The 27,422-nt window shown below is 48.9% G+C and overlaps 1 protein-coding gene across 10 annotated transcripts in view; it reads right to left on the reverse strand.

Annotated features, from left to right (window-relative positions):
* The window catches only part of LOC118300471 (nuclear factor 1 B-type-like), a 65,389-nt gene that overhangs the window by 19,434 nt on the left and 18,533 nt on the right, over positions 1-27,422 (reverse strand). For 6 of the 10 annotated variants that reach the window (XM_035624894.2, XM_035624895.2, XM_035624899.2 and 3 more), the window contains 4 exons: positions 6,846-6,902; positions 5,028-5,096; positions 1,418-1,538; positions 841-962 (listed from right to left, as the gene is read on the reverse strand). In XM_035624894.2, coding sequence (XP_035480787.1) covers positions 841-962; positions 1,418-1,538; positions 5,028-5,096; positions 6,846-6,902 — 369 coding nt within the window. The remainder of the gene's footprint in view (positions 1-840; positions 963-1,417; positions 1,539-5,027; positions 5,097-6,845; positions 6,903-27,422) is intronic. The other 4 variants (XM_035624896.2, XM_035624897.2, XM_035624898.2 and 1 more) reach the window with 3 other exon arrangements.

The following is a 27,422-nucleotide window of genomic DNA, read 5'->3' on the forward strand; positions in this document are numbered from 1 at the left end:
CAATGGGCCCTGCTCTGCGCAAGGAGACGACGTAACGAGACATGCAAGCGGTCCTCACGCTCGCAATTCAGTTCCCTCACACGTGCATCTCTTGCTTCATTTCTTAACTCTCCCCCAGACGGAATAGAACTGGCACGAGCTCATCAAAGTTAAGCCGAGATGTAAAGCTCAGTTTCCCGATGAGAGGCGATCACCTGACATGTTGGCCCTGCGGCTCCTCAGCCGGAATTCCTCTTAACCGCCACTCAACAAGGTATTTCAGGCGCAGGTTTATGAAGAAAAATACGGATACGACTGAAGTATAAAAAACTCCCAACTTGTTCATCAGTGATTAAAGTAACCAGCGTCCTTGTTTACGGGTCACTAAGTTGTGAGTTTAGCTGGAACATTTTGTTCTTAACAGACACCCTGCACCGTGTGTGTGTGCAGCAGCGGCAGCAGGTGTGAACCAATACAGATTCACATTCAGCAGTTCAAATGGGTTTGAACATTTATGTGAGCGGCTTTGCCTGGGGGCTATCTCTGTCACGGTATGTATTTTAAGAGGGTTGAACAAGTTCATGTACAGATGCAGTTCATCCGCCATGAAAAGGACATACTAGTAACGTATGACAAGAGTTAAAAAGAGTTCAGCTGACGGTGAAACAATCAATGAGAGGTGCTCACTTTGATCCAATCTATTTGCATTCGACGAGAGAACGGAAGTCTTATGGCTCCCTGAATTCTATCAACGCGCTCCGGGGCAACATTGAGACGGGCAAAGTTCCACGCCGAGCAACTGTAACAAGGCAATGCAGGGCGTCGCTGACAAAGTAGGTCAAATAAAAACGGGAAGATCACCTCCGTCTCTGTCGTGCCAGTTCGCCCGACTGCTCGCCGGTGAGCTGGGCGACGAGTAGAAGTCCGGTCCTGTCGGGCTCGTGTCCATGTTCTCCTCCATGTTGACGGTTTTCGGCCTTTTGCTGCAGACACGGAGAAGGTCATGGCTTCAACAATTTTAGAGATTGCACAGATGCTGTCTGAACTAGTCTGCTCGTCGTAGATTCATTTGTGTGTGAAGCTTTAGTGAAAGGAATAGTTTGGGCAGTATTTGCTTGTTCAATTTGTCGCCGAGACACAAAATGAGAAGACAGATGCTCATGTTTTTATGCTAATTACAAAGCCAGACCCGTAAATGTCTAAACTTAACCTGAGCATTTGGGAAAAAATGAAAAAATAAAAATATATACTTTGTTTAAGCAAAGGTTAATTGCAGCTCCATATAAATATTAAATACATCATGGAAACACACTGGCCTTTTTGTGACAACATCATAAAAGAAACCAACATCAATTCTATGATGTTATACTAGAAGCCCCCCCCCCCCCCCCCCCCCATCAACTCTGCAAAGAGCTTGTTTGTTGCTGTAACCACTGACCTGCCGGGAGGGGAGGACAGGGAGCGGTGCAGCCCCACGCTGGAGTTCAGGTCGTGGTAGTAGGGTTGGCTGGGCATGTCAGCCATGGAGAAGTTCACCGCCGCACCGTGGGTGATGGGCACTGCAGAAGGACACAGAGAAAAAACGAGGGAGTTATGCTGCGAAAAGAAAGAAGCGGCTCGATGTCAAGCACGCGTTGTCAGACTGAGCGCTCGTCTTTCCCCAACCTTGCGCCCGGAGACGCACAATTAATTACACAGCAGCGTGACTGACCGTTATTGATGCTCTGCAATTTTACAGGCGCGGTGGATCAAATGAAGCGCTCCCTACTCACTGGTTAACTGTCTGACCATCACGGGCGTTTCTGCTGAGCACTGCTTAACAAGTCATCCTCTCCACGAGGCTGTGCCCAGGGGAGAACATTTCACTTTAATGAATGAATCATTCAATTATATATCTGAGGAGACAAAGTGAATATCCACCAAATGTGTACTGTACATATACGGCAGTGTATTGTATTGCCACAAGGCAGCACCAAAATACAATCAATTGTGGTGCATGGAGACTTTGATGACCTCAGCGCCTTAAGGAAATCTTTAAACTGAGTTCACGATCACCAACATGTTCCACACTTCTCCGTGGCTCAGTACAATACTCAGCAGTTTTTTCTCACATAGTGATTTACTGCGGTGGCGGTGTTGTTTTTCTCACTGCGGTCAAGGTGAGGGATATTGTTTCAGGGGAGGCCGGCCCAGTGTTTACAGAACAAAAGGAGTCGGCCACCCATCCTCACTCTCTCTCCCTCGCTCCAGTGTGTGGCCCGCGAGGCAGCCTGCAGCCCGAGCGGTTGGTTGGTTTGGAGCCGATGAGAGGATGGAGTGTGTGGCGCCGTCTGTTGTGGTCTGAGGTTCACCACTGGCACGATCCCTCCGCCAGCCTCCGCCCTGGCAGCCCACTGCAGCCCTGGCAGAGGCCCCTACCCGCTGCCACCCATACCGAGCTGTTTGTGGTGGAATGCATCCGGCCTGAGGACGCTGAATACAAGACCATTGTTTTGCCTTTTTTCATTCATGGCTGAGATTAACCCCCCGACCATCGCTCTCTCTCTCTCTCTGCTGGTTTCTCTCCATCTCTCTTTCTCTCTCTTCTTGGCTTGCAACGACATTTGCGATGCCACTTGGCCGCCCTGCCAATCATCTCATTTAATAATCTGGGCTTTGACTTTCAGGCAAGCAAAAAAAGAGCAAAAAAACCCAAAACAAAACAGTGAAAGAAATGAATGATCCTGCAGAAAAAACATACAACTGGCCCAGCGCCTCTTCCAGCACATTACCTCATCTTACTGTATAAGTGGAAATTGCTGTGTACTAAAATTACTGTATAAGAGAAAATGTAGTTTCATAAATTGAGATCAACAGATTAATTTGCCCGTGCTTGGCCCCGTTTTCTGTTGACAAAATATTTGTACACTTGCAGTCCGGGCTCCTGTTGCATTAATGAGTGTCCTCGTCGAGACGCCGCCTTGAACTCAGCATCTCCCTTTGATGGACTTCAAAGAATGTCTCCGCAGCCCGATGACGGATGAGCGGCTGCTTAGATATCTTCCCAGGGAGGGACCGGCCGAGTGAGTGACAATTCCTGTGCGTCCGTCGACCTTTTTAAAATTCCAGCCTGACTTCAGTCGGCTTTAGCGGGGGGGGGGGGGGGGGCTCGGTCACATGAGAGCAGACACGCCAGCGCAACGGCCATCTGGTCGGGGAGGGGTGGGATGGTGTGGTGTGGGGGGCAAATTAAACACTAAACAAAAACACGGTCTTTCAAGGGATCTTCAGTCTCTGGGCAGTGAATTGAGCAGGTCCCTGGCTTGCCCGAGCGCGGCGTGCGGGGCGCTTGAGACAACCTGCTCCGTGCCCCCGCATCCAAAACACTTTGATACGGTCGGTTAACAGAAATCCAAGGGCAGCAATAAATAATATTTGCAGTTTCCCAATGTTAATAGCTGCTTATTCACATTCCTGTAAATCCAAAACAAGCCCGAGATTTTGTTTTGACAGTTTAAAAGGTTTTGGCTGAAAAAAACATGATGTAGCACATTTGGCAATTTTTTTTTACTTATTTTACAAAGAAATTAAAGGCAACCTTGAATTACTCAATCAGATTATTATAATTATAATTACGTTATACTTATAATTATAATAATAATAATTATTATTATTATTATTATTGGCAAGGGACTACATACACTATAGTCTGAATTACTTTCCATTGTTTTGAATGAATTCAATCAATAAATGAATTCCTCCCTAGATGATGTGTTTAATGTTCCTGTTTTGTCCAACGAACAGTCACAAAAAACCCAAAGTTCCTCAATTTACTGTCATAAATGACAAAAGAGGGCAGACTACCCACACAGTTGGGAAGATGAAACCGGACAAATAGAAAATTTTGGCACGAAACGATAAATAACTTGCCACTGTTGAACGAATCAATGAGTTCGCCGCAGCCCTACACTGCAATGACGTCTTTTGTGACTGCAGCAGTGAAAACTGCTCAGATAATAAAACAACACACAGAGACACAGACAGCTCAGTACAGACACACGTTTCTGCCGTAGCTGGGGACAGTGCAGGTGATCGGTGCCTCGGGCTGCTTGCGCAAACAACCGTCAACGGCTTTGCAGAGTGCAGGCATGTCGATACAGATGTACGCAGGTCGGTGCAGATGGCCGTGCCGTCAGGTATTCTCTCTAAATGCGAAGCAGACTGGCCAAACTGGATCAACCACCGCGCAGTTCCATGCATGGTGGGTGTCAGTTAATATGCAGCGGTTGTGAGTCGAGGTGGCGCAGAGAGTTTATCAGAGCGTTTTTTGCGACTGTTCACGGTGAGGTCGAGGTAAGGTCGTGTTTTGCTCAAACGCTCGCACTAGCTCGGTTGCAACAGGGGCGTTATAAGGGGCTCGAGACAAACAAACTTAAAAGAATCCCCGAAGAAAAAATCTGTGAAGCCAAAGATGGCGGCCGTACAGGGCACATGATCCCGCCTCTTCCCCAAAAAGGACAATTCGTAACAGCTGAACCGGGAACACAGTTTCAACTGATGTGCACCAATTACCAAACAACCTTGCACATATGTGGCATAAGTATGGCCTGCAAAAAGAGTTAAAACCCTAATTTAGGGCAAAGTCCCCAAACTTTTTAAGTGGTTCTGTTCCGATTTGACTGGTTAATCTCCACATGCAGCTTTTATGTCCCTTTGACCATTGACATGGCACATGTGGCTCTCTCCCCATTCATTTAGACGGGAGCCTGGTCGTGTGAGCCTGAAATAACTAACCAAGGGACGTTGCCACGACGGCTGCTGAGCGGTGACACTCTCCTGTAAGGACTTTGGTCGCACCTGGTAGATTAGGGAAACCTACCCCTTCAGCAGTCTTTCTATGTACAGTACATGGACTTTGGTGTCCTCGTGTGAAGCCCCCAGCGCAGCTCCACCCAGCCTCCACCTGAGCTCGGGGGCTGATCGCTGATAACTGAAAGAACCACTGGAGAACACCTGTGTGGGTGTGCAGGGTGCAACTGAATATAGGAATATGACAGCCATGCACTTACTTCTGGACACTCGCACCAGTTCTGTAACACTGAAGACTCCTGACTTGATGAAGCTGTCTTCCAAGTAGACTGTGGACACGGGGACATACGGGAAATCATTATCAGACATGCAATAATCATGAACTTGATCATTAGTGCAACAAATTTTCCAATAGACACACAATTTAAGCGTGTAGTATGAAATTAAGAGTTGAGGATTTACCTCTATGTTATGTATTTCTCCGGGTGTTAAATGACTAATAACATTGGTTTAGCTGGAGGATAATCTGTAATCGACTAAATGTGTTTGTGTATAATAAGAAATAAGGCATAATCTTTAGTAGTAAAAGGTGAACATTTTACTGCTGCAGATTTAAAAAAAGAGAAAATGTGTTTGTTTTGTTCATGTCTTTCCTCTTCTGTGGACCAAACCCTTCTGTGCAGTACAATAAAAGACAGACATGACGGAGTGACATACAGACTTGACTGTGAGTCAAACTCAAAACTCCTGCTACTGAGAGCAACCAATGAAGCCTGCGCTGCACCAGAGGCGCTGCCTAGCTGATCAAACCATACTCTTACAAATGAGTAAAACTTAACAACTGTCAACATTGACACTATCGTGCTAAGATACAGTATCACCTAACAGAGACATTGAATGTAGTACTGATGTTAGTGATTATTTTGACAATGCGTGATTGCTGCACTGTTGCCAGTGTAAATAAACTAGTTTGGGACTCGCTTGGAATCAAGCGCGGCTCTGGGAGCGGGACGAGGTCGTGCCAGCACAGCCACATTCGGTTCTCCTGTCTTCAGAAAACTCTTTTTAAGGTCGAACAAATGAAATGATAATCATAATGTACTTTGCGATGTTGAGGCATTAGGTGCATCTGTACGACCCGCCCAGACCTCGGAGAGGCTGCCAGTCAAGTGTGTCGGTTGCTGACACCCAAACGTCTCTGGCTCGGCTTTGATGCGATGCCGAGGGCACTCGGGGCCGCGCCAGAAAGATAGGCAACTTGACAGGTACCAGCGAAGCCTAATGACTCCTGTGAGCCAACGGCCTTTGCGGGGAACTGTGCCACTGCCGGAGGCCTCGCGGGCCTGAGTCATTGGCTCCCTGGCATGTTTTCCTTGGCACTCGTATCTGCAGAACCTGCTCTTGAGGTAGAAAGCTAATTACACTTGTCAAACTATTTTCATACCAACATTGTGACGACAACCGCGCGGGTCAGCTAGGGAGAAACAGCGCCGCTGTCAGCGCTCTACTGGCTCACCTTGATGCACTCCGCCACCAGCCAAAGTTGCAATCTGCTGTAACCGTTTACACCGTGTTTGATGTCGCCACTGGGATGATGACAATTCAAATTTGACGACCCAATGAAATTTGATCCCTCCTCGGCCCACGCAGAGTTTAAAAAACCTATGGCCTCGGCTAGTGGATGTCGTGGAGACGCTGGATAATAACTTCCAAGTTTTAATTTGACACCTTTTGCACTAAATGTGTCAATTGAGCCTTATGTAGTTTGTATTGACGGTCCACCTTGTATGCAGTTTCAAAACTGGAGTATTAGCAGGAGCTGGACGCTCCATGTTTTCGTTGTCCCAACAGGACGTACTTGACAGCAGACCGCATGGTCTCGCGACCAGGCTGCGGCTTGTTTTCGTCACAGTAAAGGCTTTGCTACTTTGCAAAGTCACTGAGTTCACATCAGATCAGCACTATGTAGATGGGGCGTGTTATGCTGCACATAGTTTGCTGTACAGTGGGCGAGCTGCAAGGGGAACAATAGGGCAGTGACAGGAGGGAGGAGGGAGGATGACTGATACTGTGCATACCTGGAAGAGGGTTCTTGCCTTGCTCATTGTTACTGGGACTTCCTGACTGCTGCGAGTCTACAAAAATGGAGAGAGAGAAAGAGAGAGGAGGGGCCAGGTTAGTATAACATGAGGACAACATACCTTTGCCCTGAAAACGTGGTTCTCTTGTCAACATTGATCGTTTCCAGCAAATAACCTCATGGCTGGGTGAGAAAATCTTATCCTTGTGAGGAAACACAAGCAAATGTGAACTTTGACTTAATCTAATAGCATCTGTCTACTCAAATTCACTGTTTGCCTCCTAATATTCTCTTAAAACAAAGAAATGACTGATGTCAACACGCACAAGAGGACAAAGTGCAATTCAGTACTCGGGAGGATATTTTCCCTTAGAATTCCTTCCGGGATGACTAAATCTTTTTTTCCTTATCTACAAAGTCACAGAGAGCAGACCCCACTGTACATTAAACAGGACAGCTCTGTGTCTGAACGGCATTATCATGAATGTGGGGGCGGGGGGGTTGGGCAAAGTGAAGAAAAAGCTCTGCGTCTGACACAGGAACGCCGAAAAGGTTGTTTTTTTTACCGGCAGACCTCGAGGTAATTTTTCAAAGGGCCGAGGGAGTGTTGGGAGGGTACAGAATGTGTTCAGTCCTGCTGTGCAAGGTACGAGCGCTGAACAAAATGTAGAGTGAGGACAGGAGGGGCGGGAAGGCACAAGGAAACATGAGTGGAATTCTTTCCACCGGCTTCGGCGCACAGGCTTTGGTATGAGATGGCCCGGATTGACGTCTTTTACCTCCGAGCCCCGCTGGGAGGGGCATCTATCAGCGCTCAACAGCCCCTGCTCTTGTTCATCACTGACAGGCACAGGGGCCTCTTTCTTTTTCTTCTTTTTTTTTTACTTTGACACCGTGCAACACGGAAGTTTGTGAAGCATCACAATTAACAGAATCCACGTCAAATGTTGTGAAGACACGAAAATAAAGGAGTGGCCCCGAACCACTGCCGCAGCATCTGCATCGACCCCCGTACCGATTCGAACCGGCCCAAGCCGAGAGCGAGAGAGAGAGGAGAGAGAGAGAGAGAGAGAGAGAGAGAGAGAGAGAGAGAGAGAGCCGGGACAAGGAGCTGGAAACAGTGAACTCAGATACCCTTGTCTTGCAACAACACCCAAGTTCCTGCCTCAGCTCTCATGAGCTGCATTACACAGGCAAACGGAGAGAAGGGAAGAGAGGACTGAGCGGAGGAAGAGGGGGGGAGGTGGAAGAGAGAGAGAGAGAGAGAGAGAGAGAGAGAGAAGAAAAAAAGTTGAAAGATTTATCCCTTTCTTGCTCTCCCTCTATGTCTCTCTCCCTCTCGCTCTTGTTCCCCCTCTACTAAATTTGACTATTAAACAGCGCTGCAAAAACAGAATGTTCTTGGCCGAAGCTCAACAATGACAAAGTAGGGAGGGAATGGGACCATACGTTAAGAAGAAGAAAAAAAATCCCCTCTTTTCAGGGGGCTTAGCCCTAGAAAATGTACAAGTTATGGTCCAACAATACATCTCTGTTCTGCTTCCTAAAAAAGTAAAAGCTCAACTCGTGGCTTTTTTTCATGTTTCAGTGGATCTCTGTTCACCTGAATCTTCAAATCGCTCGTTTTATTATAGCAGCGGAGCGAAAAACCCCAAAGTATAGTCACTCTGCGATGAAAACAAAGGTCATCTGACCGTGCCAGAGAGTGAGCAAAACTCCTCCTTTCCCGAGCCGAGAAAACCGGCTGCGAGCAGCAGCATCATCATCATCACCATCTGACATCAGACGCCTCTCCAAAGAGCTCCAGCCATCGCACGACATAGGTTAGTGTGATATATGCGTTCGGTAATTTGGTATGGCCCTCAGAGGATGTTATAAAAATTTAAATGGCCCTCGATAGGAAAAAAGGTTCCTCACTCCTGCCCACTACACACACACACACACACACACACACACACACACACTGTGCGAGTCTGTAAAGCAGCTTTTGTGGGCGAGCAGAGGTTTGTGTGGATTTGGCACAGCACATGTCCACAGAGTGATTGCAAGGAGCTCAGCGGCCTTGTCTCCCTGTCTTCTCCCCCCCCCCCGACTCCACCCCCATGCCACTTTGAGAGTCATCCATCAGTCTAGTTATGACTGCCAACTCCAGGCTTGCTCCCTGAGAACTGCTGAGAGGGAAAGAAACGGAAAGGGAGGGTGGGGGCGAGTGAAGAGGAGGTAGTCAATGAAAAGGTAGCAAGGGGAGGATCAAATCAATGGTGTTGTTTTTTTCTTTTCTTCTTCTTCTTCTTCTTCTTCTTCTTCCACAAGGGCTGAACAGGCAGCCATGACAAAAAGAAGCAGATGGTCGTGGCAATTAGAGATCCCAGGAAGCATCTTCCAGCATGAGGCCCCCACTGTAGCACCAGGAGAGACCACCTGGATGACTCAAGGTGGGATGCGAGCATATGGAGCATCTGCCAGGCCTGCACCAGCCCTGGAAACACCGCCCCTATTGCATTACATTTGACCTTTGACCCAAGAAGGGCTGCTTAGGTGCATCTTTCTTCGTGCTTCTTCCTCTTTTTCTTCTTCTCTTTCCAGTGTAATTTATTATTTAGAACGCAGTGTAAAGGTGTGTGTGTGTTTGTGTTTGCTCTTTTCATCTACTTAACTCAACAGGTATTCAAACAAAAGTTACAAAAAATAGATAACCCTGGATTATAAAAAGTTGAATTTGAGTACCGATGAATTGACACTGAATTCTATTTGGGGGAAAAAAGCCAGTACGGAATCCTGAGTGCTGGTATCTCTATCTCAAAGGTGTCCTGTGCAGAGGCCCGGCCGATCTGATAGTCTTCAAATAAACAGTAGTGTAACCTACAAATAAACAGTTGCGGCCGTGGAGGCTTGGCAGGGCTCAATCACTGAGCCAGACACCACTCACACACACACACACACACACGCTCTCTCTCACACACACACACACACACACACACACACACATACACACACACACACACACACACACACACACACACACACACACACACACACACACACACATACAAATAAACACGCACGTACACACACTCACGGCCCTTTTCCAAAAACAACATTTCTTGGCACCCAGCGTCCCTGCCACTTGTTTAAATAAGCAAACCGGCTCATGGAGGAAGGGGAAGAACGGGGGAAGAAACCCTACTTCGTATGAATCAGATTATCTTGCTGTTACTCAGCGAAAACAAAAACAACAAAAAGAAAGGGAAAAAAGTAGCAGAAAGGGGCTTGTGGATTTTTGGGATGTGTCCATGAGATCTCACACCTTCTTGTCCAGAGGGATACTTATCATTCCACAGTAACCATTAGGGCAATTAGGGGTAATGGCAACAGAAATCTGGCTCGGCAAGAAAGTTTCTCAGAGGCTTGCGAGGCGTCTCCGCGCCCAAGTGTATTTCTCGCCTGGATTTTATAATCACTTAAAGACTCACACACACTCTCCCTAACCCACCCACTCATTTTTTTTGGCATGATACCCATTCTGTTCCGAACCGAACTGCGGAACACACATTTGCATACACGGTGCGGATTAAATCAGCCGCACACTGTAGTTTGTGAAACTTTTTTTTTCGGACAGCGGTGGTGCAAGTTTCCCAGGCCTCAACACTTGCAGACATGTACAGATATCCTCCCCACACACACACACACACACACACACACACACACGGTGCGCACGCGCGACACGCACACCCTGCAGATGCATACCGCTGTCGACATTTCAGGAGGAGAAGCCTGTCTGGCAGCCATTTTATGCCGAGCGGGGTTCTGTGCACATGTATAACACTCTGGCTGCCAGAGGCATGGGTCCCGAGCCAAGACGCATTTCAGCAGCCTGGGGAGGTGAGGGGAGGGCAGTGTGGAGGAGAGCTGGAGAGGGGTGGACTCCCGGAGCAGTGGGGGAACAGAGAGAGAGGGAGAGAGGGGCAGAAAATATCGACCTAATTACGGAGCAGCTCCGATGCGTAATGTTTCGACAATACAGCTGCTCCTGAGTAAATATTTGATGTGGCCGAGCAGATTTCTGCTCAGTGTCCTCCTGCTTTTCTTTCCCGCGCCGCTGCAGGAGACTCCTGCTCGTCCCTCGTTGGAAGTGCACAGGCGAAATACGAGTGCGTGCGTGCGCGCGTGTGTATTTGTGTGTACAGCAGAGGGTCATGCAGGTCTTGACAGTGTGCATAAATGACTGTACATGTGCCATGTGTGCGTGCGTGTGCGTGCGTGTGCGTGTACTTTGTTCCATGTCCTCCTCTGCTCCTGGTTTCTATCATTCGCAGCTTTGCTGATGACCTCACACTACTTGGGCTGGCTTCCAGCAGCCGGCGGAACCTGCTCACTCCTCCAAATCTCTTTCTTCCCTCTCACTATCTGCCTATCGCCGTCCCAGCGCCTGCAACGGTATCTGTTCCCCATTGTACCTTTTCATACCCGCCTCTGCGTTTATCCACCGTTCGGTGTGTATCCGTGACAGTATCGTCTCATCTGGTGGAAAGTGCGTCTTGTGTCTTTACTTTGTAATTTTTAGATTCCGCCGCCGTATCTTCGTCTTTTAACTCTCTTTCTGTGTTGGCGCTCTCCCCACTGTGCCCCCCCCCCATCTCTCTCTCTCTTTCTACCTCTTTGTCTCTCTATCTCTCTCTTCCCTCCATCCCTCACGCTTTGTTGTCTAAACAAAGTGGCCTTTATCAGGATGAGCCGCAACCCAAACAAGCCAAACAAAAGATATGGGCGAGGAAATCTGCCCGCAGAAGAGGGAGGATCTTATCGTGCCAGCCATTGTGTGCCAGCCTGCCAACTGGCGATGCCCCCCCCCCACCGCTGAACCCTCCCTGCACACACACACACACACACACACACACACACACACACACCAAATGCTGGCATCTCAGCAGCGCCCCCGCCCCGAACTCACGCATGGCATTCTGCAAAGGGGCTGGCACCTGACCTGGCCGAAAGCGGAGTGATGCTGACGCCGAGGGTGAGGGGGAGACGAGCGCTGCAGTCAAATGGGACGCCATCTTGGGAAGGCATTGTCTCAAACGGAAGATGAGCTTCGACGAGGCACTCATTCAAAAAACGGAAATGCAGAGTAGATCTTATTGGTTTTACTATAGTGCTATATGTATTTGGTAGGTCTGTCACTTTTGTGACAACCGAGCATTAAATAAACCTCGAAACCCCTTCCCATGCATTATTGTTGGATTTATTACATATACACTGTGAGACACTGTAATGATAATCTTATAATTGGAACAAGGCAAGTTGACTTGTCTTATTGACTTAAAGGGGCACCTGGTAATCCGGATAGCTGCCCTATCAAATGACTGCCACTGACGGGGAATGCAGGTACAATAGGATGAGTTACAGGCACACACACAGACACAAACATACACACACACACACACACACACACACACACACACACACACTCACACACATTCAGACGAACATAAGAGAAAGCCTGGGAGAAAGTGAGAGGGGGCAAAGTTGAAACGTCTGTGAGAACAATGACATTTTGCTTCTTTTCTCAAAGACAGACACCACAGACTTGTTCAATAGAGCAGGAGGGGACAGACACACACACACACACACACACACACACACACACACACACACACACACACACACACACACACACACACACACACTCACACACTCACACACACAGTAGGACTGTCAGGATTTTGAGACTTATGGAATCAAGTGGGATCCAAGCCCAGACAAGAACAATGACAAGCCATACAGTGTATGTGTGTGTGGGTGTGTGTGTGGTTGACTGTGTGTGACCCAGCTCACTTGTATCTCTCTTTGTGCTTGTGCATCTGAACACGCACATGACTGCGGCCACCGCGGTGTGTGTGTGTGTGTGTGCGCGTGCATGAGCGCATGCATGGATCATCAGTGTGTGTTTGTTTCTAATCAGTGCATACTAATGCCCGGTGAAGAGCGGGCCCTCTTTCTCTGCGCCGACTCTCTGTGCCTTCTCCTCCGTAAACTCTCACGGCAGTGAAAGGAGGAGAGCGTTTTAACCGAGCCGGGAGGACAACAGGCTCCTCATTGAGGTCACCAAACAGTGTGGACGGGGAGGGAGCACATTCAGCGGCGAGTGGGCCTGGAACAAGGGCCTGAATGGCCTGACGGATCATTAGCCACACCGGCCAGGGAGAGGAGACGGAAGAACCTGGCGAGCACAAAGGGACACAGCCACAAAATCAAAGACGCAGATGAGGGTTAAGCCGTCGAAATTCAACTTCCCCACCTTTTAATTTGTGAAATAAAGCGACCTGGGCACAGATTACATGCATGTGTACTGTAAACGCAAAGGCTTAAAAGCCACACACTTTGTGTATTCCTGCTACATGTGCACACATACGCACACACACACACACACACACACACACACACACCGAATTCACACAGACATGCATTCGGGCACAAAAGGAAGCACACACGCGGCGTCCCGCGTCCAGCCGATCTGCGCTGCACTTGCAGTCGGTGACCGAGCTGCAGACAAACTGCACCACACGACGCGGTGGCTCATCCATCCCGTGGAAAAATGACCAGGCCGGCCTCCAGTCAGCACACAGCGGCCCACTGAATGTTTCCACCTCCTCCCACTCTGTTTGTCCTTTTTTCTCACAATGCGGCCTTTTCCTTTTTTCTTACATTCCTTTTTTCTTTTTCTTTTACTGTGTCCCCCCTTTTCATTCTTTCTGTCCCTCTCGGCTTGATGCTGCCCAAACTTTTTTCATCTCCTTTCGTGGCACCAGGCGCCATCCATTGAGGTAAGTGCTACTGTTAAGACATATCCCTACATCATTTCAAAATCATGTGAGCCGAAAGAATCAACTCATCAATAAGCGAATCGACCGGACGTCACTTTGTAACAATTTTGATGGTCTTATTTATCATTTTGGCAAATTTTGGGGCAAAATCTGAGGGTTTCACTTTGGGTTCTAGAAAACAGTGTTGCGACATTGTAAAGACTAGACATTTAATTCATTTATTGGGGGAAGAAAGGAATGGACAGATTCACTGATAGTGAAAATAGTTCTCAGATGAGGCCCTCAAATCGTTCACACTCACTGGATAAGCTGATTTTCCAAAACGAAGTCTCATCATTCACAAGTTTAATCAGCGTCACGTCTGGCCTGTGAGAAAAGGGAACTTTGCATCTGCGCTGAAACAATGGGCCCGTCAATGGCCAACCCCTGGCATCTTTCTGGTATGCGCCAAACAAACAATTAGCTTTGTTGCGGCGTAATTGACTGGCAGGGCCGGGTGGCATTTACATTCGCCCGCTGTTGCCACCCTGCCATTCGGCGAGCTGGGATAGAAAAGAAAAGGTCCATGCGAGGGGTGGAAGGTTGGCCACATCTCTCTTTCGATCGAAGACACTTTTTCTTTTTCTTTTTTTTTTTTTAAACCATGGTGGCAAACTTCCAAGCAGGACAGTTTTTTTTGTTGAGGCACGGCTGTGGCGGAAGGAGGGAAGGGAGGGCGGAGTGAGGACGAGACTATAGATTTCATTATGCATGCGTGTTTTCTCATTCATTGTAGTGGTGGGAAGGGGAGAGGGGAAGGGGGTGTGGGGTGGGAGGGTTGGGGGGGGCAGACCAATGGCATTCCGTCGTTGTAGTCCTCCTCCTACACACACACACACACACACACACGCACGCACGCACGCACACGGAGCAGTCTGGGAGCGAGCCGCTATAGGCTAATGAGGTGACACTCACCGTCTGGAGACCAGCCAAAACAGTCCATTAACTCCTAGCCAGTAGTTAAGAGGAGAAGAAGGAGAAAGGTGGTGGTGGCGGGGAGGGTGGAGAGGAGAAAAGAGGAGGCGGATGAGGCTGGGGGGGGCGGGGGGCAAGCGGGTGAGGTGGGCGGCTAGCCGACGGGCCGGTGGGCGGAGCATGTGGGGTGGGGGGGAGAAGAGAGTCTGAAGTCTTTCAGGATGTGAGGGTGGGGGGCATTTCTGCAGTTTTGTAGTTGTGAATGAATCAGCGGGGTAGCTGGTCGGGTGGGGGGGGGGGGGCTGTGCACGAGCGTTCACTGTCGGCGATTATGCTCTGTGGAGGCAGCTCTTGAGGAAAAGTAAGACTGTGTTGTGTGTGATGGGAGTCGAGGTGGTGGGGGGGCGGTGGATGCCGCGAAAGGGAGAGGACAAGGGAGATGGATCCAAAACCCCCCAGTCAGGCAGACAGACCTTTGACAGAGGAGCTCTGTGATTCGCCCCTTTCATCTTCAGAACCCCCCCGCCCCCCCCGTCCACTCGGATAATTATGAGACAAATGCACCGGACCCCTGCTGCTTGAGTGGCAACGGGCATGGGAGGCCAGGAACACAGAAAGAGGGTTCAAACCTGCACGTCTCGACTGGTCCAGAGGGAGGGGGGGGGGGGGTCTGGGAATTTCCCCACTCTCCCGAGAGAGAGACAAGTTGGCCCGAGGATCATAGTTCAGGGACAGCCTGGTGGTGATACTAGCAACTGCTTTTAGCCACCAATTGTCTTTTAACTTACACACACACACACACACACACACACACACACAAACAAGAAACACTGCATTGTTTGGTTTTCAAACTGACTTTTTCTGAAAATCATCTGACACGCAGCTGGCGCAAGCGTATGCGTTTATGCTTTTATTAAATGTATTTAATGGCGCTCTGGTCCACGCTGATAAGGGAGCGCGGTTCTCGATTGCAGCGGCACCTACGTGTTTATCTCAGGCCAGGGACGCTCAGACCCCGACCGCCTTAGCCCTAAAGCAAACTAAGGCAAAATTCAAATACGAAATTACAGTGAAAATCAATTTGTACATCTGTGAAACCACATTGGATTCAAAAGAGATTCGTGTGAAAATTCTTTTAAAAAAGAAAATCAAAAATGAGAAAAGAGCGAGCGAAAAACAACACAGCTCTCATAAAGTCATTTGACTTTAACGGATGAGAATACTTTTCACAACTTCAGTCTCCTCTGACCTCAGCTGCAAAGGCAAAAGGCCACTTCATTTTGACTCTGGCCTGTGTCGTGTTGTGTCTGCGAGTCGTCTGCCAGTGATGTGTCAGTGATTGTCAGCGCTTACGACGGCGTCAGGCCTCGGCCAAGAGGAGTTCCCACTGGATGAGAGCGGCGGGCCAAGCCGGGGCGACTGGGTGCTCCCTCGCAGGGCAAAATGGCTCTCCTCCAGCTGGGCGAGAGGCCACCGAGGATCCCTGCCACCCCTTGCCACTGTTTGCACTCACTGAGCTCTGCCAAGTGAGCAGTGGCAAAACACACGCAACACACACACACACACACACCTTAAACTGGGGACGTGGAAGGAATTATCCGATCATAGAATGCCACCACATCTAAGACCAGATCTTGGCCCAACACAGACAAAGAAAACAAAGCGTGCACTCATTCAGACGATTTCTGCTGGCACCGCTCGCCTGGAACGGGACACAGGGCGGAGAAGAGGGGGAGAATCAACCACAGAGTTTAATGTGTCATTACAAGCATAAAAACAGACTACTGACATTGCCAACAGATGTCGAGCCAGTTTATTTTTGCCATTACAACTCCAGCAGGGAATGAGGCAGCAGGTGCAAAAAGAACACGCTCTTGTAGCTTTCTTTCTTTACTATCCAAGCTACTGTGCCGCTGCTGCTGCTGCATCATCATTTCTACCAATCTGTTATTCCACGGGAGAAGTGCATCACGGGAGAAGGACTGGCTATCAAAGCTCAATCCTTCCGCGGCACGGACCAAAGTCTGTCCGTAGCAGAGGGCCAATGTCTTGTTTGCTCATTATTTGATCAGATGATTCCTATTTGAATTGAAATTCATTCTCTCACAGGCGCTGACACTCCAGTATTGTACCGGCACTGGAGCTGGCCTACATGTGGATTAGATATTACTAGTACCACACGGGTGAGGCGTGTACCTTCTGGCAATGTCTGGGGCAGTGTTCAAGAGACCTTGGGTTCTAATAACGCACGCACCCTTTTCTGACCCTTTCTCCTCCCAAACGGCGCAGTAACGATGGAAAGATGTTTTAACTCTTTAGGGGTGCAAGTTGTTCATATGTAGGAGAGGAGCTTGTTGGTGGTTTTAAAGCCGGCTGCCGGCCGCATGGCCAGTAAAACCCCTCCTTTCCTGTTAATGAGCCAGGAGACAGGCCTTTCAGAGGCCCCCAGTCGGAGGTGGCCCAAATCAAAGCATCCGCGGGGATCGGGGCTCGGGGCCAAGAGGGTTTCTTGAGGGAGTGGGGTTCGGGTCTCTCCGCTGGCACAAGTCCAGGGAGGGAAAGCTTTTAGGGCAACGAGGGGAAATTATAGGAGTAATTTGACTAGAAAGCACCGCTCTTATTAAGAAAAGTGTTGGTGGTTCTCCTGGAGTCACTGCTGCACATTCGGCGAGCCATATTCAGATGTGGAGAAGTGGTTTGAGTGTGTGGGGGGGGACGATGGGGGGGGGGGGGACGCATCATAAAACAGGTTCTCACATAATTTAAGAGGAAGTGACCGCCACAAGGTCAGAGAGCTGGCAGTCGCCCAGAGACGGCGGAGCTCGCGGACACTCCCGACTGTCAGGAGACGCGGCTCGCGGCGGTGAAGGTGCAAACCGGCTCCGCTCTTTGTGGTTTGCCGGGTCCCACATGCGCACCTCCCAACACAAACACCCAGAGACTCGATATACAGTCAACAGCCCGTCACTTACCACAGCAAAGCACCGTATAATCATGACAAAACATCTCGGGCCTTGCAGGAGATCAAAATGCAAATCTTATCTCTCAGGGTTAACGGAGAATTCCCTGTGCCACACCACAAGTGTAAGATTTATAAATCATCCTTAAGTGCACGCTAAGCGAGAGAGAGAGAGAGAGAGAGAGAGAGAGAGAGAGGGAGAGAGAGAGAGAGAGAGAGAGAGAGAGAGAGAGAGAGAGAGAGCTCTATTCCACATTCCTGGCAAAAAAACAGAGCAAATCTGTTCTGTGCTACTAAGGCCTGCTGGGGCAGCCCCCTCTGCCACTGCAGCAATAACAACATGTGGTTTGGCTGCACAGCGCCAGTTTACAGTGGGGAGAGGAGAGGCGCTAAATTAATTTCAGATTCTGTTGTTTGTTGAGAGTCATAAACAGTGTTACGGCGGGGCATGGCATCGAGGGAGGCGACCACGGCGTTTGGTCAGAAGATGTTCTATCAGCAGCTTCTCAGGGTTTGGGTCTATATTGTAGGAGATATGAAGAAAAAAAAATTCTGCAAACTCTGGCAACACTGAACACACTGTACGCGCAGCAGGCGCGCCGTGCCCCCGGGCGAGGCAAGCCTGGTCTTCCTTCGCTATTTTGGACGAGAATGTAAATGGCATTTGTTTCGAAATTATTTCTGGATTTGTTGGCCGAATGCGAGACTTATACATGGAACAGAGACGTGTGTCATCTGGACTCATGTGGCAGGTTTTTGGTTTGTTTTTTCTGAGTACATTCTCGCCCTGACAAAGTTAAAGCAAGTTTAAGTCGGGCCGTCCTCAGCGCTCCGCTTCAGCCTTTCCCACGAGGCTCCCGAACCATAATCTCTTGAAATATTTGCACAGATGACGGCAGCACTCGGCTGTTTTGACATGGAGCAGCGTGAGTAGGAGCTAGCAGTCACTTTTTCCATCACTTTTCGGCTCAGGAACAGGAATTCCCCTTTTCCCACTTTGCCCTGTAAGCCGCTCGCACATCTCCTCCACCAACCCACGTAACCCTCCCAGCACTCCTTCCTCCACTTCCTCAGCCGGCTAGGATTCGTCCACTCGGGGCCGCACCGCAGGGGCCTTTACGCCCGCTTCACAGCCGGCTCCCACAGTCCGCGCTTTGCACTCCTTCAAGCGTGTGTTGTTTTCACTTTATCTGAGATGCCAAACGTTGGTTCCCCGGGATCAGGGGGTGGTGGGAGGGCGAACGGGGTTGTACGGTAAGTGCTGCGAGGGGGACGCGGCCGAGAGATGAGTCCCGTTCAGCCTGGCTCGGCTCAGGAAGGCAAAGCCTGGCAGTCCGTGCTGTTTATGTTTTATATTTCTGGAAGGGTCCTCTCGTTCGTCACGGCCGCTCAACCCCGGCGCCGCCGCCGATGCTGGTTCGAGGCAGCAAGCAGCGCGAAAACACACGGTACACGTGCGCACTCACTTGCACAGATTTTCCGTTTTACCTCTCATAAACACTCGGCGGTGCCTCGCAGGCAGACAAATGTTAACTGAAATATGACATGGTTGTCAGATGCACTGATGATGTTTGCCTCCGAGTGCTTTTCCATTGTCAGAACTCCAACACACTCCCCAGCTAACCCCATCCGTCGAAGGGATCTTTCCCTGTGCTCAACCCTTTCTTCCCTCCAAAAATGATTAATAATGGTGACTTTTTTTTGATAACCAAGCGAGCACATTACGCTAAATCTATATTTTCACTCAATTTCATTCAATTCAAAATGTCAGACAACATTGTTCAACCGGGAAACAGTTGAGGATTCTGTCCAACGGCCATAAAGACATAATCTCCTGATACAAGCCGCGGTGTTGCATCATGGGAACTGGGAAAAGAATATCTAAAGGGAGCGGAGCGGACTCTGTAATCCCCCCGTCCTGGCAATCATTTACATACAGTATATACATCTCTCCCAAGTTTTGTGTTTTTCCTGAAGACCTGTGTGAGTGTGTACGCAGAAAACCCGTATCTCTTCGCCGGCAGCGGCGGCACAACAGGTTCGCAAACGTTCGCGGCTCTTCGCAGAGGTTGGCAGCCCCGCAGGAAAACTTCCCATTTGCGGTGCAGGGCTTGGTCCAAGCCACTTGAACTTGGCAGAGCTCACCTGGAACAGCCTTACCAGTAGGACTGCCACAGACTCGCCACCTCAGCCAAGGCAGGAGGCCTCAGTTGTAACCTGCGACAGCTGAAGTCAGCCACAGGAAGAAGGAGGTGGTTGGTTTTCTAATCAGCGTTTCCCTGTTGAGCTGGTTGAACTGAGATAATTAAATAACACATCCAGTGTCCAGTGTACGCACTTAGGTAGACCCTGCGATTATCATTTTGCAGTATAATGTATCATAGATGAACTTGTTTGTGACGGGTGGGGAAAATGTTGATTTAGTGTAACAGGGCGGTACAGGGGCTACAGTACCTTTCACAAAGACAGAATTGTGCATAAGAGTTGACTTTTTCTATCAATTGTGAGAGAATTACGCAGATCGTATGACACCATATGGAATTCTTTTTACACATAATGTATTTCCTTTGCAGGCGCAGTGAAAGGCGAGGCCTACAGGGAGTCATCTTTAGGAGGAGGGGAGGAGGGGGAAAAAAAAAGCTGGATGTATGGCGAGGAGGGAGGGGTGGGGGGTCGAGGGGTTTAGCGGGGCGGTCCAAGCACGCTCAGCGAAAATATGCCTCATGCACTCGTTGAACTTGGGGCCTGCGCGGGCTTTTTCTCAAGGTTACAGGAGAGGCCTGTGCGGAGCGGAGCAGCAGAAAGAAACCCTGCAGCAGCGGTCCACACGCAACAAGCTTTCCACTGCACACAGTCTGTGTTGCTGCTTTCACTTCGGGGAATTAGATGTTTCTTTCCAGTTTATCGGTGAAAAACGTGAAATAATTAAACCCGCGTGACAAAAGAAACATGAAACATTTTCGACTAGTCACTGGTGTCTCAACAACACATTTAGTCGCTGACTGCCACTGAGACTGACACTGCGCAAGTGTCTGTTACTCGGATAACAGGAGCGGCAAGCGTTCACCTTTGACACCAGGTTTCCTTCCCTGCTCGGAGCCTGCCGGGACCCGGGCCGCTTATCCGCTGCCGCACCCCTGAGCCCTCGACCACACAAAGGTAGGAAGCGGCCGCCGGAGCGGGGCGCATTGTGACGAGGCCACTAAATCACCTCTCGTTTTATCCGCCGCTATTTACGCACGTTTTCGCCAGAGGAAGCCATAAAGACAACAAGGCCCAGTAAAGAGGCTCGCTGGAGAGAGGGGAGCGCCGGCTGTTGGCTAATTGAATGATATGGCTAGTTGGGATATACAAGCTTTTGATGTGACACATGCACGCAAGGAAAAGTGGCACACTCACAACACCGGCACAATGCAATATAAAGTCATCTAGAACAAAGCTGCAATAAATACGACTTACCTCGAAAACATTGACCAGATTTTTTTTTTGTCGTTCCAGAGAGGTGCTGATGCATAACGTATAGAGTTTTGAGTTTAACGTTAATTGGTAGCATTCCATTATGTCTAAAAAATGTTTTGTGGGTTCGGGAGAGACATTTTTCTTTATCACCATGTTGCAGCTTCAACAACATATTAGATCCTCTTCTGACACGAACAATATACAGTATAACCGTAAAAAGTAAAACCCACAAAAGACTAATTCTTATTTGATTATAAAGTTGTTATTATAATTTGTCCATGCTCATTATTATTATATGATGCGTTCCAATGCACAGGAATTGCACGTGTGATAGTGCGCGGCATTTAATATCGTGTAATCAACATGTCAGGAAAGGGGTCAAAGGGCAGTACGTGGTAAATGCTTGGCTGAATGAAGTGGTCACTTGCCTTTCCCCAAGAATTAGGAGGCCGTTAGCACCTCGTAAAAGGGCCACTTCTCTGCTTTACAACAGATTAGGCCTGCTACCATGCAAACAGCCCAGCAAAGCAAAGCGACTCGGTGCTATCACACGTGGAGGAATTATGTCTACATAGCCTACTTCAATGCGCGGATATCGCTTTCATATGAGCTTATACAAGGGAGCAAAAACATCTCTCTTACAGCCGATCTCGACTCATTTTCAAAAAATAAAAACAAATTAGCATAAGAGGAAGTGGGTCATTCTCATGTCCTGATTAAAGTAGGCCTCAGCTTTGCCCAAGTGGCCGAGCAGCAGACTGCAAGTTCGACTGCGAAGCACGCGGCGGCCTGATCGAGCCGCTTTCGTAAACAAGAGGAGGAGAGGAGGGCCGTGGGGGGGGTCGCCCCGTGGAACGTAATAAAGGGAGCTTCAAAGCAGCCATAGAAGGGAATCAGTCGAGAGTATTAGAAGCCACTTGGGGTTGTCAGTGTGATGGCTTAGATGTCACTGGAGAATATCTTCATGGACGTAAAGCGGGCAAACAAATTAAGAGGGATGAGTGGATTAGTTTTAGATTTATGGAGGCAACTTGGAGCCCGGAGCCGCGCAGAGAGAAAACAAGTCTGTCAAAGCTGAGAGGACCACGTCCACATAGTTACACTGACTAAAGCTCCTTCCCACGTTTGTTGATAGGAAATTACTGAAGTTTAAGCATTTGGCACAATGAAAGACTTTTTTTCTTTCTTTTATAGAGTCATTTGGCCATGGAGTTGTTCCAGCAAAGAGTATCTGAGGTACATTACAAAACCGGCTCAACTCGACGGAGCACTCCTCAATTAATGAAGACGGCAACCTCATTTCCCTTTGTCAACCTTGGCAACTGTAGCACAGCGTGTTTGGTAAACACAGCTTTAAGAGTATGACAGTGTGTGTGTGTGTGTGTGTGTGTGTGTGTGTGTGTGTGCAGTGTCCCGATAGTGGGTTATGTATACTGAGCAGTAGTCCTGTGGCAATCGCTCGCTCTAACCGGCACTTCATAAAACAAGGGTGTGGTGTGGGTGCCGTGTGAGGACTGGTGAAGAACCTATAGACCACCAACTGCTCGGCGTGTGTTCATATCAATGCAGAGCAACTTGCAAAATGTTTAACCTGAATTGGCTGAAGGGAGCCAAATGTGGTCCTCCGAGGGAAAAAACATGGGAGCAGCCCCTCGAAACATTTCAGTGCCTTGGCGATTTCAGCGCTCGGATCTCATTCTTGGCAACCCCAAATGTGAGACGATGGGAAATGCACATGCGAGAGAGTATATTTTTAGACCAGCGCAATTTCCCCGCGACACATTTACTGCACAGGACCTCAAGAGTGATAACATGCACGAACCGCAGCGTGCTGGGGAAAGTGACAGCGGCACTTGCAGCCACAGGAGAGACGGGCCAATTAATGCCAAGACGTCCTCCAAGCGGAGCCCCCTGTATAATCCCCACAACCTACTTCATGGGGGAACACTCTCCTCTTTTGCTGATGTGTGGCTCATTAATCACATATCTTATCAAATATCGCAAATCCCTCGCCACAAATATTCACTCTCGAAACTCCAGAGCCACGTGTGTGTCAAATACTCGTCTTCAGCAGAGCAAGCTACTTAAACTTTACAGAACTAGTTATCGAGAGAGACCAGCTGGTTAAAGTGTATGTATTATAATTTAAATAAACAAAATTAACAGTGGTGAATCCAGAGCTTTTAAGTACTTTTAAGTACTTCCATGCTCGTATTTCCGTGTGAAAAGACAAGAAAACTACGCTCATTCGTTAAGAGAAGGGGGGGGGGGGGGGACGTGTGATGGTTTTAACTCCAATTTAACCAATTCCACTTAAAGCCGCGCTCACAAAATTCTCGCTCGGCACGCAGAACTGGCACTTGAGACATGAAAGGGCAGCTGCGGCGTTTGGTTTACATTATATCTTAGTGGTTTCCACATTGTGGCCAGGGGATAAGCATCGGGAGAGGTTTATCTCTGTCACTGTGCTCTATGGAATATGTAAACACTGTGTGTAATCAGTGCCGCAGTGAAACGGAGTGTGTGTGTGTGTGTGTGTGGGGGGGGGTGTATGTGAGAAGGTGAAGTGCTTTAGGAATAAGCCGCCATCTTATTCCTTGAGCTCATGGGAAGATAACAAAATGTTGGGTTTTTATAGACTACAATGGGCTTTTTTTTAAGTTAGGAGGACAACAACAGATGATTTGATTAAAGAAGTAACTTCGGTATTAACTTTTACTCTGCTGAGGACCTCCACTCTCATCTGTCCTCATCTCCTCTATCGGTGCGCCTTTGTCCCCGTCACCCGCCCCGAGGGGCCTCGTCGCCCCCTTTTTGTAGAAGACGGTCTCTCTCTCTCTCTCTCTCTCTCTCTCTCTCTGTCTCTCTCTCTCTCTCTCTCTCTCTCTCTCTCTCTCTCTCTCATGTCTGGAGCCCAAGTTTTAATATGGTGTCCAATCAAAAGTGATTAAGCATCGCAGAGCACAAACAATGCTGGCCCTTAAATCTCTGTGAACCCTCTTTCACTGGAGCGAATGAAAGAGCACTCTGTCTGCCGCAGCAGATGACAGACGCGCGCTTGAAGATAAGTCTTCTCCGTGGGCCCTTATCCGACCAACACCCGCCGTCCGGCCAAAAGAAAAATACCTTAAAAAAAAAAAAGATTACAAAAACGCCAAATACGACAGAATGGGATCCCACCTTTGAGGGCACCGGTGGGTTCGGTTGGGTGTGTTTTGCCAGTTAACGTTCCCTTTTTTGCCGGGAGACGACACCTACACCCCGTGGCACTGGCACCGGACGGGCCGAGTTAAGTGAGCGAGCCACCGCGGACAGCTGAAAGGAATTCAGTTGAGCACGGAAGACAAACACTGTCAAACACACTTTCGCACACTAATAGCCAGCGCAGCAACCAAAAACAGACCCCATGAGAGTAAAAGTAAATCAACCTACGACCTGAAGTACAGTATGATTCACATGAAATAGTAAACTTGGCAAAATGTCCCTAAAATCCCCGTGTCTCGCACATCAATTACCAGCAATCACAATGCATGACGTATGCCGCATGTAACACAATACCCTGAACTAATGCGTGTGGTTCCTTCCGCAGACATATGGCAGCATGACGTTTTAGGAGAAGCTGGATACTGTGTGCAGCGAACAAACGCCAAAAGGGGATACTGTTCGTATGGTGCCAGGAGCAAGAGTAGTGTTGCAGCTCACAATGACACGGCGGCAGGACAAATGTTTCGTCATTAATATATTATATGAACAGGAGACAGTGTCGCCCAAATACATGTTTTCAGCTCATGTAGTGCAATCTTACATCTGCTCAGCTTCCATGTGTAGTTGGACTCACGGGGGGGGGGGGGGGGGGGGTACTGACTGAACAGTCGGGCCTGGGTTTAACAGAAAAGCCTTTCATGAAGAACATAATTAAAATTAGATGTTTATTCTTCATGAATAATAACACAGGATTTTTAAGGGAATTTTGCTTCCGAATTATCAAATAATATTACAGCATGCAAATGGCAGCATTGGCTGGGATCGGTTAGCCCATACGAGGCACCCTGTAACCGCATACACATGCATTAACATACTTGAAAAAAAAAGGAGAGAGGGGGCAGATGAGCGTCATCACTCAGGAGGTCATGAGAGGAGGAGCCGGCGCTATGACAACAAGACATCAGCCGTCTGCAGCCTGCTGCCGTCAACAAGTCAGCGTGAGCACTACCATCTGACCGGGCTTTCCTTGCGCTGCCCCCATGCACGCAGCCAAAACTAGCTATTGCTGCTGCCGTTACTGGCTCCTGCTTTCAATTTTCACGAGAATGGGCCAAGTACTGGCTTCAGCATTTTGTGGTCTGCCGACACATATGGTCCATGTAGCTGGTCCCCCCCCAACCCACCCTCCCATTGATGGTTTTGGGACGTGCAGGGAGATGCGGGCAGAGGGAGACCGACACAGCCCCAGGAGCTGGCCACAGTTATGGGGAGGCGTGCGTGGTGGGCCTTGTTATGACTAACATGAGAATTGGGCTCCATCGGAGTCTCCGCTGCAATCGGAGTATGGAATCGACCAAATAGTCCTTGTTCAATTGTACCAGCGGGGGGTTTCAGGTGATCTGGAAATAAAACAAGCAGCAAAAAAACTTCTGTTTTCTACAAAAAGTCTTCCAAATATTCAAAACTGCTTTTTTCCCCATCCACTGGTTGGGTGCAGGCTGAGAAAGGCTTCTTTCCCAAGGGATACTTTAGCGAGCATGACCTCATGAGGAATCAAACCCAGACCTTCAACCAAAAGTTCACTAATCATTACGGCTAGCCTTCCATTAACACCAAGAGCCCCCCCCCCCCCCCCCCCCCCCACATTTTTTCAACCTCCCCTTTATCGTTTGCGTCACCACTAATGCCGGTTGCTGGTAATGAGGCTACCGCTGCTGCGGCTGCGGCTGGCCCTATCTGGCTGCGTGACCTAGATTAAAGGTTATTTGCTCAAGTCGCAGAGGCAGCTCCTTCGGCTCACCCTTGTTGGGTTTCCTTATCTGGTTTTGTCTGGACAAATCTTGGACACAAAGCGCCCATTTTGTGCTCCTCTCTGGAGATCCTGTTACAGTGTTCCAGACACGGCAGCGCTCCGCCAGCGGTGCCTCTGGGAGCACAGCGTTTTTTTGCCGGGGGGGCGCGATTTAGCTGCTTCCTCGACTGCCGAGCATACGATACATGCGCACTCATCTTTCGTCTCTGAGCGTCCTTTTGGGTAAAAATGATCAGCGATGGGGTCAAATGATGTCATAATGTGTGAATTCAGACAGAGCCAACTTCCCGTCCCTGTTACCAAGCAAAGAAAATACACAAGTGGATCCAACAGTGCTCCAGGATTCCCCAAAGCCCCCAAAGTTCTGATCGCTGAGGTAACTGCAATAATGCTCAGCAAAATCAGCCTGTTACTTGAAATATCATAGGTCAGTTTCAGATCAGTTTCCTGAACATGGGATTCAACACGTTACAAAAAATTATCCTGACTCTAAACCTGAAAATTAATCCTGGATTGACAAGTAAAAGATCTAGAAATTACTAAGAAAAACATTATCTAGTGGTTGTTTGTAAGTGGAAATAGCTCCGATCTGCTGGCCTTGTTCCTCCCGTGCTCTAAGAGTACAACTGAGAGGGTGAGCCGAGGGAGACGGTGAGAAAATGAGGGAAACGAGTGAGGAAAGAGCGGTGTTCGCTGACCTCATTCCGACAACAAGCCCGGGAAGAGCCTTTCCCTGGGACTGTTTCGCAATACCCCTGTTGTTTATACAGGTGGCGGGTGAGTCGAGCGAGATATGCAGAGAGCATGCATTTTGCAACACCTCATTATGAATACTAAACACGGGGAGCATGTCAAATCACACAGGAACACACACCCACGTACACACATACGCGCTCTTCATCCCCGGTCCAAGATGTGACTCGAGTTTCATTTGAAGTTGTGACATTTGAAAGGGGGACGCGCCACTCCGCAGGCCCCGGCCAAATCTCGGCTCTCTGTTTGAATTTCAAAGTCAAGTTGCTTGACGTGATCCAAGCGCCGTCAAACACCACTATCTTTGGGTGCCGTCCAGCGAGCACTCGCCTCCTGGAAACGGAGGCCTCTGGTTGGCTCGTTTGTTTGGCTGTGGCGCGGTCTCCTGCAACAACATCCTTTTGGCCAGAGTTCAGGCCCGTGGAAGGCTACAATAGCCCAAAGGTGGCTGCCCAGACCATTGTTTATGCAACAGCGCACTACTGCCAGGTTAAAGGGGAAAAGAGTACGAGAGTGGATAAATATGGAGGAGGGGCCCGCGCCTGGAACACAGTTATGCTTTTTTTCCCCAGCAAACACAGAAGACAGTTTTTTACTTTCTTGCATAAG

Source organism: Scophthalmus maximus, chromosome 2 (assembly GCF_022379125.1).
Source record: "Scophthalmus maximus strain ysfricsl-2021 chromosome 2, ASM2237912v1, whole genome shotgun sequence".
In the NCBI taxonomy this organism is placed as follows: Eukaryota; Metazoa; Chordata; class Actinopteri; order Pleuronectiformes; family Scophthalmidae; genus Scophthalmus; species Scophthalmus maximus.